Below are 15,444 nucleotides of genomic sequence, written 5' to 3'. Positions count from 1 at the left end.
GTATATATATATATATAATATATATTATATATATATTAGCAGTGGCAGGTGCCTAGCGCCTGTTCGGGATACAGACGTCCCCGCCCCCCATGAGTCTCCTACTGCGTTGCAGGTCGGCCCTGGTTGGTCAAAGGCCAAGGGAGTAAACCCTGAGAGAAAATCAGGAGTTGGGCCCCAAAGGCAGTTGGATGGCGCACTCTTCACCTTTCGGTCAGCTTCTGCAGCCCGGCGGGTCTCCAGACGTTTCTCTCGACCTTGTCTTGCCACTGGGTTGTCAGGCTCGTTGGGACGAGAGAGCGAGGTTGGCTCTGCGCAAACCTACTTCACTTTAAACAAAGTCAAGCGCAAGTCATCTCCCATCGATCACGCTCATTTTCCATCTTCCATTCTTCATCTTCATCCTCCCAAAGTCCTGTGGCGACAGACGAGCGACGAAGTGACAGGCTACACTGGCAGTCGTAGCCGCGGACCTGCATACAGGCGACTCAGGCCATTGGGTCGTTCTTCACTGATTGGAGCAGAAGTGGAGTCCGGCAGCCGTCTGAGCAGCCCTCTCCAGGACACCACTGCTCACCTCCCTGGCATGAAGAAGGGGCTAGAAAAGGTGCCCTAAACATTGCCTGCTCCTCACCTCCCTGGTTGGCTTACCGTGGTCGGCGGGGGCCCTTTCAATGAGGTTAAAAATGAAGAAGACAAAGATCATACCCTTGAAAACAGCCGTGTGGAACGTTCGCATGCTATTTGACCGGAACAACTCTGAGAGACCTCGAAGACGCACTGCTATTATCGCCGCTGAACTCTACAGATACAAGACCGACGTTGCCGCCCTCGGTGAGGCCAGACTAGCAGGCGAGGGAGAACTAACCGAGGGAAGTTCAGACTACTCTTTCTGGAACGGACGAGCGCCCGAGGAGAGACGCGAAGCAGGAGTCGGCTTGGCCATCAGAACATCTCTCGTGAGCAAGCTAGCCTCACCCACGAAAGAGTTGAACGACCGCCTCGCGACGATGAGACCCCCCTTCTTCTATGAAAAGAAGTTCGTCACCATCATTAGCGCCTATGCACCCACCATGACCAACCCAGACGAGATCAAAGACAGGTTCTATGAAGACCTCGATGTCCTCATCTCCGCTGTTCCAGCTGCTGACAAGCTCATCATCCTTGGTGACTTTAACGCAAAAGTTGGATGTGACAGCGACTCCTGGGAAGGTGTGCTGGGCAAGCATGGGACATGCAAGTGTAACAGCAACGGCCTCCTGCTCCTCCAGACTTGTGTCAAGTATGACCTTCTGATCACCAACACCGTCTTTCGCCTCCCCACCCGGTACAAGGCATCCTGGATGCATCCCCGCTCAAAGTATTGGCACCTGATAGACTATGTCATCGTCAGCAAGAGGGACAGGCGGGACGTGAGGATCACCAGGGCTACGTGCGGAGTAGAATGTTGGACAGACCACCGCCTCATCGTGTCCAAGCTCAATATCCACGTGCAGCTTAAGAGAGCACTGCAAGGCAAAAAGGGGCCGAAGCGAATCAACAAGCTGCAAGACAGCCCCACTAAACAAGCGAATCAATCAATCAATCAGCCATTTTGAGTCCACTGCTGAACAAAGGCCTCTTTCATCCCATTCCATGACTCGCACGACTGCACCAACATATGCCATGTCACTCCTGCAAACTTCTCTATCACATCTGTCTGATCTTCCTCATGCACGCTTACCATCTCGCGGCGTCCACTACACACTTGCTCCATCGCTCATCATTCGTTCGCGCCAACTTACCTGCCCAACTCCACTTCTCTTTTAGCGCTTCCACATTATCGTTCACTCCAGTCTGCTCTTCCACCTAACTTGCTCTTTTTCGGTGTCTCAGTGCTATTCCCACTTTTGGTCTCTCCGTTCTCCTCTGTGCAGTCCTTAGCTTTATTTCCATTGCCTTTGTCAGTTTCCAAGTCGCATGCATTTCAGACATAAGGGTAGAGATCCTCTCATGACCTTCTTATACTTACCAAACACTTTCCAACCAATTGTAATACGTCTTTTTATTTCATTATCATGATCTTTGGTCATTTTCACTATCTGGCCTAGATAATTATACTCTTTAATTTTAAGACTGTCACCATCGATTATAATCTTTTTACTTTCAACTTTCGTGTTAAATATTACTTTGGTTTTACTCTAATTCATGTTCAAACCTACTTTGAGATCACTCAGCGTCTTTTGCAAGTCTTCTGCTCCTGAAATAAGAATAATGTCATCCGCAAATCTTGGGTTATTAAAATATTCGCTACTAATCTTCAAACCTTTCTCTTCTCAACTCAACCTCCTGAAAATATCTTCTAAGCAACCAGTAAATAATTTGAGTGAAACTGTATTGTCTTGCCGTACTTCTTTCTCGATCTTTATATTTTCTGTGTGTAGACGAATTACAGCGGTGCTTTTTGCATATGTTTTCTAAAATCCTTGCGATGTATTCGTTTGCACCTTGCTTGCATAGCGAGTTTAGTATCGTTATTTGTTCTACAGAGTCAAAGGCCTTCTTGTAATCTACAAAAGTTGATTCATCGTCTATAAATGGTCTATAGTCGAGTATCCGCTTCTAAAGTCTGCCTGTTCTCTTGGTTGATTTCCATCTAAAACTTTACTTTGTCTGTAAGGATCCTGGAGAATACTTTATATATATATATATTTATATATATATATATTTATATATGTATATATATATTTATATATGTATATATATATTTATATATGTATATATATTGAAGTGTGTAAGACAAATGAGTGGAAGGGTGGTGAGCTAAACACAGAACAGTTGGAGTTTTATTCACTGACGTGGAGGCAGCCTACATTACTTCCCACCCCTGCATCAACCATAGGGAAGGGTTTATAAAATTAGCAGGAGCGGTAAGTACTCTGATTGTCAAGGAGGTAAAAAGGACAATTGAGAACGGAGGGAGAAGTGACATAGTCGGAGTCGGGTAGAGGACGGATGAGAGTATAGAAGGAGGGGAACACGGCAAGGATGGATTATATAAGCTGTTAATTTTCTGAAACTGTATGTACTTTGAGAATGTCCTGGTAAGGACGAAACGTCAGTGAATAAAACTCCAACTGTTCTTTGTGTTTAACTCACCACCCTTCCACTCATATATATATATATATATATATATATATATATATATATATATATATATATTTATATATATATGTATATGGTAACAAGCTAATCGGTCGATAGTTACTAAGGTCTTTCTAGTCTCCCTTTTTACGCCAGGAAGGCTTTTTTGACAAAACGCTGGGTATATTCGTATAACAGAACTTTTAGTAAATATACACACATACACTGCCAAACGGATATTTTATATATATCTCATTGGCACGCACTCGGACACAAATAAGTAGATAAATGAACGAATAAATAATTAAATTAATAAACAATTACATCTAGATAGATGAATAAGATCGATTAAGAGAATAAAACATAACAGTTTCCCTATATATTACTCATGTGTAGCGGAAAGTCTGGACAGTACCGTTGTTGTGGTTTGGTTCGGACAAGCCAGGGAAATGAAACTCACAATAACACTAAGGTACACAAGATTTAATGAATGTTAGGCTCGGAGGTCACAAACGAGGGCTCGTAGAGGGAAGGTCCGGAGTGAGGGCCTCTTCAAGTGTCGTGGGCTGGTGCTAAGGGGCGTTTGAAGCTTGGAGACGTTACTTGCTGGAGAGGGCTGCGTCCGAGGAGACTTGCTGGAGAGGACTGCGTCCGAGGCGACTTGCTGGAGAGAACTGCTGCTTGGAGTTGTCGTGCACGGGAGTCAACTGTGGACTAGCTCTAGTCAGCGCAACAAGAAGTGACCGCTAAGGCGGGGTTAGGAGATTTCCCGGTGATGCCACATCTCCACAGATAACACGGCCCGCACGGCTCACACTGAATGCAGTGTGAGGGGGGCGGGGCCAGAGAATAGATGTAGCGGCACCGTCGCTCTCTCTTGCTCATATGCTATGTCTATGACTCGAGGAAACGAAACCTATGTATAGAAAACATTGCTTTGATTTTTACATCAGTGGTGGTGTGTGACAAAAATTATAATATAATTATATGTGGCAACATTATAAAAATATAAAATAAAATTATAAAATAAAATAAGATTATAAAATATTTATATGTGGCACACAGGGGGACTCCCAGTGCTCCTCCCTAACGGCCATTTCTCAATGCAACGAGTATAGGACAGACCACCCGCTCGCGCGGGATCGATAGTTGCAGGAGGGGAAGAAATGTCTGTATGAAAATGAAAAGATAGTTGTATATAAAAGAGGGCTTCTGCAACCAGGCGATTAGGGATATTTATTTTATGGTGCCGTGGCGTTGGAGGAGTGGGCGATTTGGGGTTAGAGGCTGGGATTAATACGTGTAACCGTGAGGTTACGTAGGGATATCTATTCTTCTTATCTTCATCCAACAAAGTTACAAAATGAGTAGGAGGTTTAGTCATAGGGAAAGACAGAGAAATTGGAAATTATTTTAGTGGTAGGTAAACTGAAATGAGAAGATGTAATAGGAGAGAAAGTTAGAAATGAAAATAATCTCAGTAGACGAAAAAAAATTATGTTGATGTTTGCGCATGTAGGCCTAGTTGTATTATTTTTGTTTGCGATAGGCTTGGGTGTGTTCTACGCATAAAGGGTTGCTGCCTCCAAGCGTGAGTACTTACAGCTTGACAATGAGTGGGCGATATACATTATTATTATTATTATTATTATTATTATTATTATTATTATTATTATTATTATTATTATTATTATTATTATTATTATTATTATTATTATTATTATTATTATTATTAGATAAACACCTAAGGAAGATGCTGTAATGATTATAATTTATTTTACATTATTTGTTTTTGTTTTGTTATCGTTTGTCTGTCTGATTTTCATTTATTATTAGTTATATGTCAATTTATTATTATTTACTATTTACCTGTTTGTTTATTATTTAACTATACCTATGCATTTATTCATGTATTTTATTTGTTATTTACATTATTATAGTTTTTATTTATTATTTTATTATCATTATGATTTTTTTTCGCATCCGACCTAGATATGGACCAAAAGGTCTCCTGTCGGCATGCTCCGCCTTTGTAATCCTTTGTTTGTAATTATTATTATTATTATTATTATTATAATTATTATAATTATTATTCTTATTATCATTATTGTTACCATTATTATTATTATTATTATTATTATTATTATTATTATTATTATTATTATTATTATTATTATTATTATTATTATTATTATTATTATTACTATTCTTCTTCTTCTTCTTCTTCTTCTTCTTCTTCTTCTTATTATTATTATTATTATTATTATTATTATTATATCATTATTACTATCATTATTATCATTATCACCATCATCATTACTATTGTTATGATTAATTATTATTGTTAGTATTACGAGTCAAAGCTGGTGAAGGGATATATTATTGATATGCGCGGCTATACACGATTTCGTGTAGGCTACACCGCACGTGGGAGAGGCGCAGCTGACAAATAGTCTGTACGGTGCGATCTTGGTGTGATGTGCTGTATTAGGTGTTTGTGTCTGTCGTGTAGTTTTTCTAGGTGTCTCATGTAAAGTTTGTGTTTGTCGAGTGGACGGCTATTGGAAACTCGGTGTAGGGACTCACCGGTTCTGAAGTCACTCTAACGTGAACCCGTGATGAGCTTGACAGCGACATTCTGAACCCTCTGATGGTCGTATTTGTTATTGGGACATATCAGCTGGCTTAGTCCCGGGAACTGGCACAGAATCGGTCTGACAAGGGCTAGGTACAATCGACGTTTGGTGCACAAGGTTGCAGTTTTGTAGCGTTCTAGCCTTCCCAGCACAGCCTTAGCCTTCGCTCCCTATCTGCGGAAGTGTGGGGTCCAGGTAAGGCCACTATCCAGTGTGCTACCCAGCACACAGGCATGGTCTCTTACTGGGACGTTTGTGTTATTTATTTTAAGAGGAGTGTTCGTGATTGTTCTGTTCGTTCGCTTGCAGCAGAAGTATACAGCTTTGCATTTCGACGCGCTGGTCTTAATGCGCCATTGTTACTCCCACGCGTGGGCCCCGTCTAGGATGTTTTGCATTACGTGTAACGCTCCCTGCAGCGTTTTGTGTCTGCTAATGTGATTAGTGTCGTCCGCATACGAAAGAGTAAGAGCTCGGTTGCGTGGATAAGCCGGCTCTAGCAAGTCATTCTTATATAGATTGTACAGAGTGGGGGCAAGGACTGACCCTTGCGGTACTGCAGCCTTCGGCACAAAAGGTTAGGACAGACAGCCCCGCCACTTTATTCTTATTGTCCTGTCGTCCAGGTAGTTGCAAAGCAACCTTGTGAACGGTACAATTTGTACTTAAGGCCTTCACGCCAGACAGTATCGAATACCTTCTCCACATCCTTACAAACCAAAATGGCCTTATCAGGGCGACCGTCTGGCGGTCTTTGAACCCATTGAGTGACCATGGAACTAGCAGTCCCTCAGCACATTCTCCGTCTCCAGGTACCCGGTCCGGCGTGCTCAAACACCTTACCAAAGTACTCCAGAAGGGAGATCGGCCGGTATGAAAGGGGGGCGGAGACGGGTTTCTGGGGTTTGGGAATGAGAATGGTATGGAAGGCCTTGAAAAGTTGTGGGAAGTACCCAGAAGTTAGTGAGCTATTATATAGTGTCGTCATGTGTGAGATTATGTTGTCTGGCATACGTTTGAGTAGGTGTGCATCGATGCCTGAAGGGCCAGAGGATTTGAATTTTAAAGCCGAGACAACCCCCTTTACCTCCTCCAAAACGATGGGGCAGATTAGAGGATCATGTTCATCTAACTGAGAGAGATCAACAGTCTAGTTGGGAATGAGGTCACTACAGCTATTCATGAAATAATTAACAATGTGCAAGGTGCTAAAGCAATGTGGTCCTTGTACAGGATGGGGCTTAAAGACCTCACTCCATGCTGATGCCAGAAGGTCAGCTTGGTGTTGGGGGGAGTGTGCAGAGTGGTTTAGATGGTTGGTGACCTTAGTTGGAGGCACAGAGCACTCCTCCAGCTGTTGTTTGATGACCCTCCAGAACTTGGAAGGGTCGGTCGCACAGGCGCCAGAGAGCGAAGCCATCAGTTGCTCCTCCTCACGATGTGAATCGATGTAGAGGGACTTCCTCAGGCTCCTCTGTAGCCAGTACATGTCTTGTAGGATAGCGTCACGGGCCTCTAGGGGTGCTTGTAATAGGTCTGTAAATCTGTTCTGTAGTGCAATGTGTAGTTTGTTAGTGTGCTTAGAAGCAGTGAACTTTATGGATGGGGATGACAGGTGGTAATGGACATGGAACTGTCTAGTGTAGGCCTCATGGTCTCTTGCAGTCTCCTTCATTCTTATGTTCTTATGTATCCACTCCCACTTTCCATGCTTTTTGTGTCTTTTCTCATTAATTTTCTCCACATGCCCAAAGTACCTCAGCTTGCTCTGATCTACCTTATTTGACAGTTCTCTTTCCATTCTTACTCTCCACCTCACCTCCACATTCCTCATTCTACCCAGTCTTGTGACAGCTATCATATTTCTCAAACATTTCAGCTCAAAAAAATATTTCTTACTTTTTGCCTCCTTTATATTCCAATTTTCTGTTCCATACAATACCATGGGTACAATAACCCCTTCACTGAATCTTCTCTTTTCATTTATTTTCAAATATCTATCTCTCATAATACCCCTCAGTCCATCCAAACATTTATTTTCTTAATCCATATTTCACATCCACACCTACTTTTCCATTCACCATGTGACCCCCAATTGCTTTAAAACTTTCCAAGTCCTGAAGTCTTTCACTCTTCATACTCACATTCTTCCTGCCACCATCATCACTTTGTACATCTCATCACTCCTACTTTTACTTATATTCACAAGTAACCCTCCTCTCTCACATACTTACTCTGATGGTTGTCAGGCTTGACGGTCATTCACCGCTTTCACTATGCCTCTCCAGATGGTTCTATCCTCTGCCAATTCTTTCCAGTCCTCTCTTGGTGCCACCCTCTCCATGTCCTTTATTCCATCCATCCATCTATACCTGGGTCTCCCTAATGGTCATCTGCCCTCTACTCCTCCTTCCATCACCTTCCTTGGTAGTCTGTCTGCCTCCATTCAGATGCAGTATCCAGCCCACCTTGCTCTTCTTCCCCATACTTCATCCTGAATGTACAGTTGTCTGGTCTGATCTCTAATTTCCCTGTTATGTCTTTGTCTCCATTTCCCTTCTTCCTCATCATATACTGGGCTGAGGATTCTTCTCGGGATATTGTTTTAAAAAACTTCCAGTCTCTTTTCCCTTTCTTTTATCAGTGTCCATGTCTCACATCCGTACAGAACTGTTGGTTTTTCAAATTCAGTCACCAACTGCTTTAGACCCTTCTTAGAACCAGCCATATGCAAAATGTTACTTGCAAACATCAACAGATTCCTGGGCTGGATTTACTGATTTGTGGGCCCTAGTCCAAACTCATCAATGGGTCCCCAAATTTATAGAAATATGGCATGTTTCAGTATCATATATATATATATTTTTCTAATAGAGCATGTTTACTTTTGGCTGAAAAAATGCTCATTGCACTTTAATACAATGTCTAATTTAATTATTTTTTTACCATTCTTCCATTATAAATTAGTTGCAATGGGCATTAGGACACTGGCCAACTATGCCTACTGATGAATCTGGCCCTAACTGGTTCACTTCCTATGTCCTTCCACTTTCACTCACCAACTTTAATCTAATCTCTGCCCAGCACTTTCACACTAACCTCTCTTACTACCCTACTCACACTTACCTTGAACAGCCACATCACACACCTCAAACTGCACATTATCTCCATTCCTAACCTTACCACAAGCTCTTCTTATGCAAAAAATTTTGATTGCTTTAAACACGTACCACTCTTCCATATATTTGTAACATATTCTACAAAGTTTCTCTAACACCGTTACCATATATTCTTTCCAATTTCATGAAAGCCCAAAACGCATGTTTTTGATAAATATCCCTCATATTTCTGTCTTATTACTCTTTACCGAATGACTTATAGGGGTAAATTGGTCATTTGTTGTCACCCCTTTCCTGGGGTCTGTGGGTCTCTCCTGCAAGAGAGATCTGGGGCAACAGATAGAATAGACTGACGAACTTTACCATATAGTTATCCCTTCCCCATCCACACATCTATAGAGCAGATAAAAACACCCATTTAGGCCCTGTCATAGCTTCACCTTTTCACAATTTCTCTCATTCATCTGAGACCAATAACAGGTCCTGTAAGATGGACATCAGAAAGAATCATCTCCTTGGTGCCTGTCTTCAGAGTCCAATGATACCCTGACTTCCATCTAAAAATGCAGACTCAGGGGGCTGACACTCTCTCTCCAGACCTAGCCCAATATCTCTTTATCAACTTTATCTATGGTATATTTGAGTTGTAAGATAAGGTAGATATAAGAGTGCGGAGGTAGTTTGGGTTTATGAAAAGAATGAGTGAAGAAAGACATAAAAAATGTGGAAAGCAGAAGTGAATGGAGTAAACTTGAAAGGAAGACCAAGGGGAGCATTGGATGCAAGAGGAATGTCTGTTGAGCAAGGGAGAGTGAGTGCAAAAGATAGAAGTGATTGGAGAGATATTATGAAGTGATGAAGGAATAACATGACTGATTTGCATATCTTTTTGTTTGGATGAAGAGGATGGTGGAGTTTACCATATGCTGAAGCCATTGGGGTAAACTAGCTCTAGGTGTTGGGCCTAGCTGTAAAGGTACTGTGTCTAGCTGCATTGCCTTTGACTCAAGTATTATGACAGGGGATAGAGATGACCTTTCATCTAGATGGTGCTAAGATGGAAGTGGTAATGGATGAGTTTTGATGGGTATGGGACACATGTGGGATAGGATGTATGCTCTGATCTGGCCATCCTCTTCTAAGGGGGAAAAGGTCCATTAGTATGTACATACATATACCAAGGCTTTTTCCCCCTTACAAGGGAGGTAGCCAAAAAGGAAAAGGCATAAAATCATTCCCACTCATTCCATCCCTGAATACACTCCACACCCCTCCACCCTCCCTCTCATCTTAGCACCTCCTGGATGACGGGTCATCCCTGCACCTTGTCCACTGCCCTGGGTCAGAAGCAGTGTTGTAAGACACAGCACATCCACAGTAAGGCCGCTTCATTAAATTGGCGACCCCCCATGCATAAAGGAGAAGACGGGGAGAAATCCCTTCGGGCTGCGTCAAAATTTGCTCACACATACTACCTCACCCCCCCATCCCCCCACCCATTCCACCTCATGCATCACAACATCATCCATATACAACCATTCTCCATCCACCTGTCTTCTGTCCTCTCCCGTCCTTTCTCAACAAACATTCCCCTCTTCCCCAAAGCCCCCTTCACCCCATCCATCCACCTCATCCTAGGACGTCCCTTCCTGTTCACTCCCTCCACATCTACCTTCCATACCTCTTTTACTAGTCTGTCTTCACTCATTCTTCCATGTGTCCAAACCATCCTAATACTCTTTCATTAACCCTATCTCCCAGCTCCCTTTCCACCCGTTCTCCTCCTCACCTCCTCATTTCTCACTCTATCCAGGCTATTAACCCCCATCATACTTCTCAGACACCTCATCTCAAACACATTCAAACCCCTCTCTTCCTCTCTTATGTTCCACGTTTCTGCCCCATACAGTGCTGTTGGCACAATCACTCCTTTATATAGTCTCCTCTTAGCATACATTCCCGTCTGGGCTATTGGCTGCATGTTATTGTGGCAAAGTAGCATGCAGTTGATACTTTAGGGTATATATGGGGCGCCCCTACGGACCAGAGCCACACATCATTTTGGCTGTGATAGAGGAAAACTCTGTCCATAGAGAAATGATGACACTTTTATACTACGACTGTCCCTCCGTTATGCTGTCCCCCAACCCCTTGTTACTATCCTGTATAATTTCTCTGAATACTGCCACCAAGTAATACCACTTGGATCGTAAGAGGCGAGAAGAAAGGGACGGGGATTGGGACTAGGCATCCTTCTCCTTGTAGCCCCACAGGGGACATTCCTAAAAGAATTAGTATGTATTTATGTATAATAGCTTCCCTCCACCTTTTCACACAAGAAGAGCTGTCAGCCAGTGACTCTTCTCCTCCTCCTAATACTATAAATCTTTGATATAGAAACAATCCCAAACTAATACAACACAAACAACAATCAAGTATTTTCTTGTGAGATCTATGAGAAGGCATGAGGACTGTTACCAACCATCAAGAGGCTGTGTTTTTCCAGTTAGTTACAGAATTCCATACAGCTCACCAAAAAGAACGACTTAGATAATTCTGTTACAACAATGGACAAAAGGTAGAGAATAAATGAATACATCTCCGTAAAATATTTTCAATGTTTATTTTACAGACACATAGTTAGAAATAAGCTAAACTAAAGTTAATAACAACCATCTCTTCTGAATATACCTCTTTCAATAAAAAATAGCATGACATCTATTTACATGAAGTCACACTACCAAAATCATGGATCTTATTTACATTTAACTTGAGATAGGTTTTGATAAAATATAATATTAATGTTATGTGAAAAAGTGTAAATGAGGTTGTTAAAACGATGAAACCTGCCATAATGTGGTCCCTTCTTCATGTTCCTAGCCTCTGGCATGACTTGCCTGAGGCTACCTATCATCATCATCCCTGCTGACGAGCAGAGAACTTGGAGATAAGTACTTCAAGGAACTATTGTTGAGCTTCACTTTGCTGGTCCCCCTCCCTGGAAGGAGGTACTCCTGGTAGCAAAGTGATGCCCTGAGCTTGGAATGATTATGCTGTGGCAGCAATCGCAATTTGGGTTTACCCCACATGATCAGAACTGAGGCACTTCAAAGTGATCTCCTCCTTCATCATTACTAATCAAAGAAAGACGATAAGGAGTGGCCTCGAGAACAGTTGGACGTTGAGAGGAAAACTAAGTCAATGTATAAAAATAGGCATTTGACTGAGAATACTAATGGCCGTACTGAGTAGAAAATATACAGACATCATATGGAAGAAAACAGGAATACTCATTCAGTACAATCATCACAGAAAGTATAAAATAATTAATGTACACAGGCAACAAATAAAGCACATTTATACTGTTCATATAGTTTGACACATCTGCATGTGCACAAACACACATACAGAATGTCGACAGTCAAAACCTGACAGAGTAATGTGGTGTTGAAGCCACTTCTGAGCTCAACATATCCTTGAACCCAACTGTTTGCACAAGTGTGAGTCCTGCAATTGATAAAATGACTTAATGACTTGTGCAACTGTTTGTATGATGCTGTGACCTGTAAAAAGTTTGTATAGCCAAACAGGATCTAAGGATGCTTCTATTTCTGCAGCAATTCTCCATATTCTTGACTTACTGAGCGTTGTTTACACCTGTTGTCATGGCTATGAGAAATCTAACTGTTGAATTTTTAACATGTACAGTGCAGCTAGATTCACTAATGCATGGGTCCACAGTGACACTCAATTACAGTAAAATTATGTGATGAAGTTGCCATGAGGAATGGCCCGCCTTCCCTCATGGCACATAGTATGGCCCAGCATTATGTGGTATCATCATACTTGATGCACAGTCATACCCAGGTAAATTTCATAAATAATTACAAATTCATAAACATCACAAATACCACATACTTATGTGGTACAGTACCTAGCATAACGTAAATGTCTACATGGTATCAGATCTCTGAATTCACTCCATATCACACAGAAATAGATAAGGAGTTCTAATAGGTTTGGCCATGGCACTGCAGTATGGTGGTTGGTTTATTCAACACCAGAAACAGTAACTATGCTCAGTATCTTTGTGGTCCATAGCTTCCACCTACAGCATAAGTCATGGCTATATAGTTCTTTTGATATTGACGACCTGCCGCCTCGGATAATAAGGCATGAGCTACAGCACTTCTTTGTACCACAGGCTACACTACTGACTGAACCCTGAGCTATTCAGGTGCACTGTACTACATCAAACAGTTCTGTGAAGGGACACGGTGTGGGTGGACCATTTCCTCATCAAAGCCACGTATCGTCTGTAGGCGATATGAGTCCTCACACATGCCAGATTCTACGATGCCCTCGTCATCTGTAATAAAGAAAGAAATATACATGAAATACTCCACCATTTTGTAAACACATAAACAAAGAACCAAGGTAATGGTTTATTCACATCCAGAGTAGAATCTCAGATCATTAATCATCAAACATTATTCATTTCGTGCCTAACCTACCAAGCCAATGCCTGTCCAGTCTGGCTCGGTCTTGTGTCACTTGACCACGCGACCGTTTAATACCTGCACTAGGGTCAATTGTAGTGGCACTTAGTAGGGTGACGGTCAGACATGCACTACCAGTAAAACTGTGACCACTCTACAAAACTAAATGGCAACATTTTCCATGCGAATTACTTAGCTATGGTGCAGCACGCAAAAGAAATCAAAGAGAGGGATGCAAAGGACTTGGCAAACTTATGCAGTTAAACGCGTCAGTTATGCATCAAAATAAGCGGAAACGTCAGTCCGCCCTACCGTGGGCACAGAGTGCCCCTGCTCCATGTAGGGCTGCCTTTGCTGAGTACCAAGATGAGGCTGGACGAACCTCTAGCGTTTGTACTCGTTCTTGAAGAGTGCCAGGTTATTGCACACTGACCCATTTTGACCTGAGAGAAACATTTTCCTAGTTTTGTGCCAACTTTCACACAAGAAAAATGATCATAAAACCTTCCTGGTGCTCATGTTCATAGATGTTCAAGTTATAAAACAACTAATAAATGAATAAATATTGACCCCATGGTTAAGTGCTACACTTAAGTACCACATGATTCTCTTGTGGAGAAGAAAGGTGTCAGCTTGGCCTGGGTGGGGTCTACCAAACTATCTTGTTCTGGCCAAGGACTGTCCTTCAGGTTGAAGGAAGAAAAAAATAATGACAACAACAAAATAAAATAAAATGAAATAAAGGACAGTAAAATAAAACAAAATTTATTTATCTATAAATAGAAAAAAAAAAAAATAGAATAATACATACCAACAGTTATCATTATTACTATTATTTCATATCATTAAAAAATAAATAAATAAATAAATAAAATAATAGTAATAATAATAACTGTTGTGTACAATTTCACTGAATGGGAACCCACAGTGAGCGGCAGTGATCCCCAGGACCTCCCATAGATCTCTCTGGGAAGAAATGTTACTGTGTCTGTACTGTATCAGTGACTGTTTCTATGTCACTAGTTTACAATAGTAGAAGGAGCAGAGCAGATGCCAGTTCTCAGGTCTTTATCTCAATAGGTAGAGGAAATACAGTTGAAGTATATATAGAGAGACAGAGATCTTGGGGTCAGTCTGGAGGTGTGGATACCAAATGGTTTTGAGAAAAAGCCTGACTACAGAATCAAAATACCCCATATGCAATCACCACACAGAAGACACAGGACACATCCTACTCTAGCTTTACCCAGACAATAACACAACGTCTCTTCCATGAGTTACTTATGGAACAATCAGGTGGCCACTGTTGGTTACTTGGGAGATGTGGGTTTCCGACAAGAGAGAGAATGGACTGACTGACTGACTAAGCTTACATGAGCTTATGATAAAAAATGTCTTTAGATTTCTATTTTTCATATACCATCCTCTCTCTTCCTTCTTCCCTCTCCTCACAACCATCTCAATACATATCTATGCAACCTCAATGAACTGAAATGGCAAAATATGTCAATAGGAAACTTTGCACCATAACACGGTCAATTGTAGAATAATTAGATAATAAAAAAATAAATAAATAAATAAAAACAGAATAAAAAGGCAAGGGATAAGAATAGTAAAGGAGAGGATTTTTTATAGAGTAACAGAAATAAGATACAGTAGAAGTTGAAAGCAATCAAGATTTTTTTTTTGAGTAATTACACACTTCCTAAAGAATGTTGCATGAAAAAGAAAGAGAGAGAGAGATTACTAATTTCATCATGTAACTGTGTCACCTATCACTGAGCAGTGCAGAAATAATCAGAACCAAGGGTGCTATCTATTCATTATTTCATTTAGTTATTTATTTCTTATCAGGAGACAGGGATGACTCTTCATCCACAAGGAGGCAAGATAAAGAGGGAAACAAGGGTGGTGGAATGGCAATGGAATGGGTGAGAGTGGGTGTGAGCCTTGATTTTTGGCTACCTCCCTTATAAGGGGGAGGAAACCCTTGGTATATAGATAGAAGGAGTACATACATACATACATATACCAAGGCTTTTTCCCCCTTACAAGGGAGGTAGCTAAAAA

General features: G+C 41.5%; 1 protein-coding gene across 1 annotated transcript in view; it reads right to left on the bottom strand.

The window, feature by feature from the left end:
* Window positions 1-11,481: 11,481 nt before the first annotated feature.
* Window positions 11,482-15,444, bottom strand: part of Ptp10D (Protein tyrosine phosphatase 10D) — a 134,995-nt gene continuing 131,032 nt past the window's right edge. The window contains exon 30 of the mRNA XM_076206772.1: window positions 11,482-13,244. Coding sequence (XP_076062887.1) covers window positions 13,123-13,244 — 122 coding nt within the window. The 3' untranslated portion in view covers window positions 11,482-13,122. The remainder of the gene's footprint in view (window positions 13,245-15,444) is intronic.

This window comes from Oratosquilla oratoria, chromosome 23 (genome assembly GCF_046742065.1).
Source record: "Oratosquilla oratoria isolate Oo_2021 chromosome 23, ASM4674206v1, whole genome shotgun sequence".
Classification (NCBI taxonomy): Eukaryota; Metazoa; Arthropoda; class Malacostraca; order Stomatopoda; family Squillidae; genus Oratosquilla; species Oratosquilla oratoria.
Note: the sequence above shows the minus strand (reverse complement) of the source record. Positions and strands in the feature narration are given on the sequence as shown.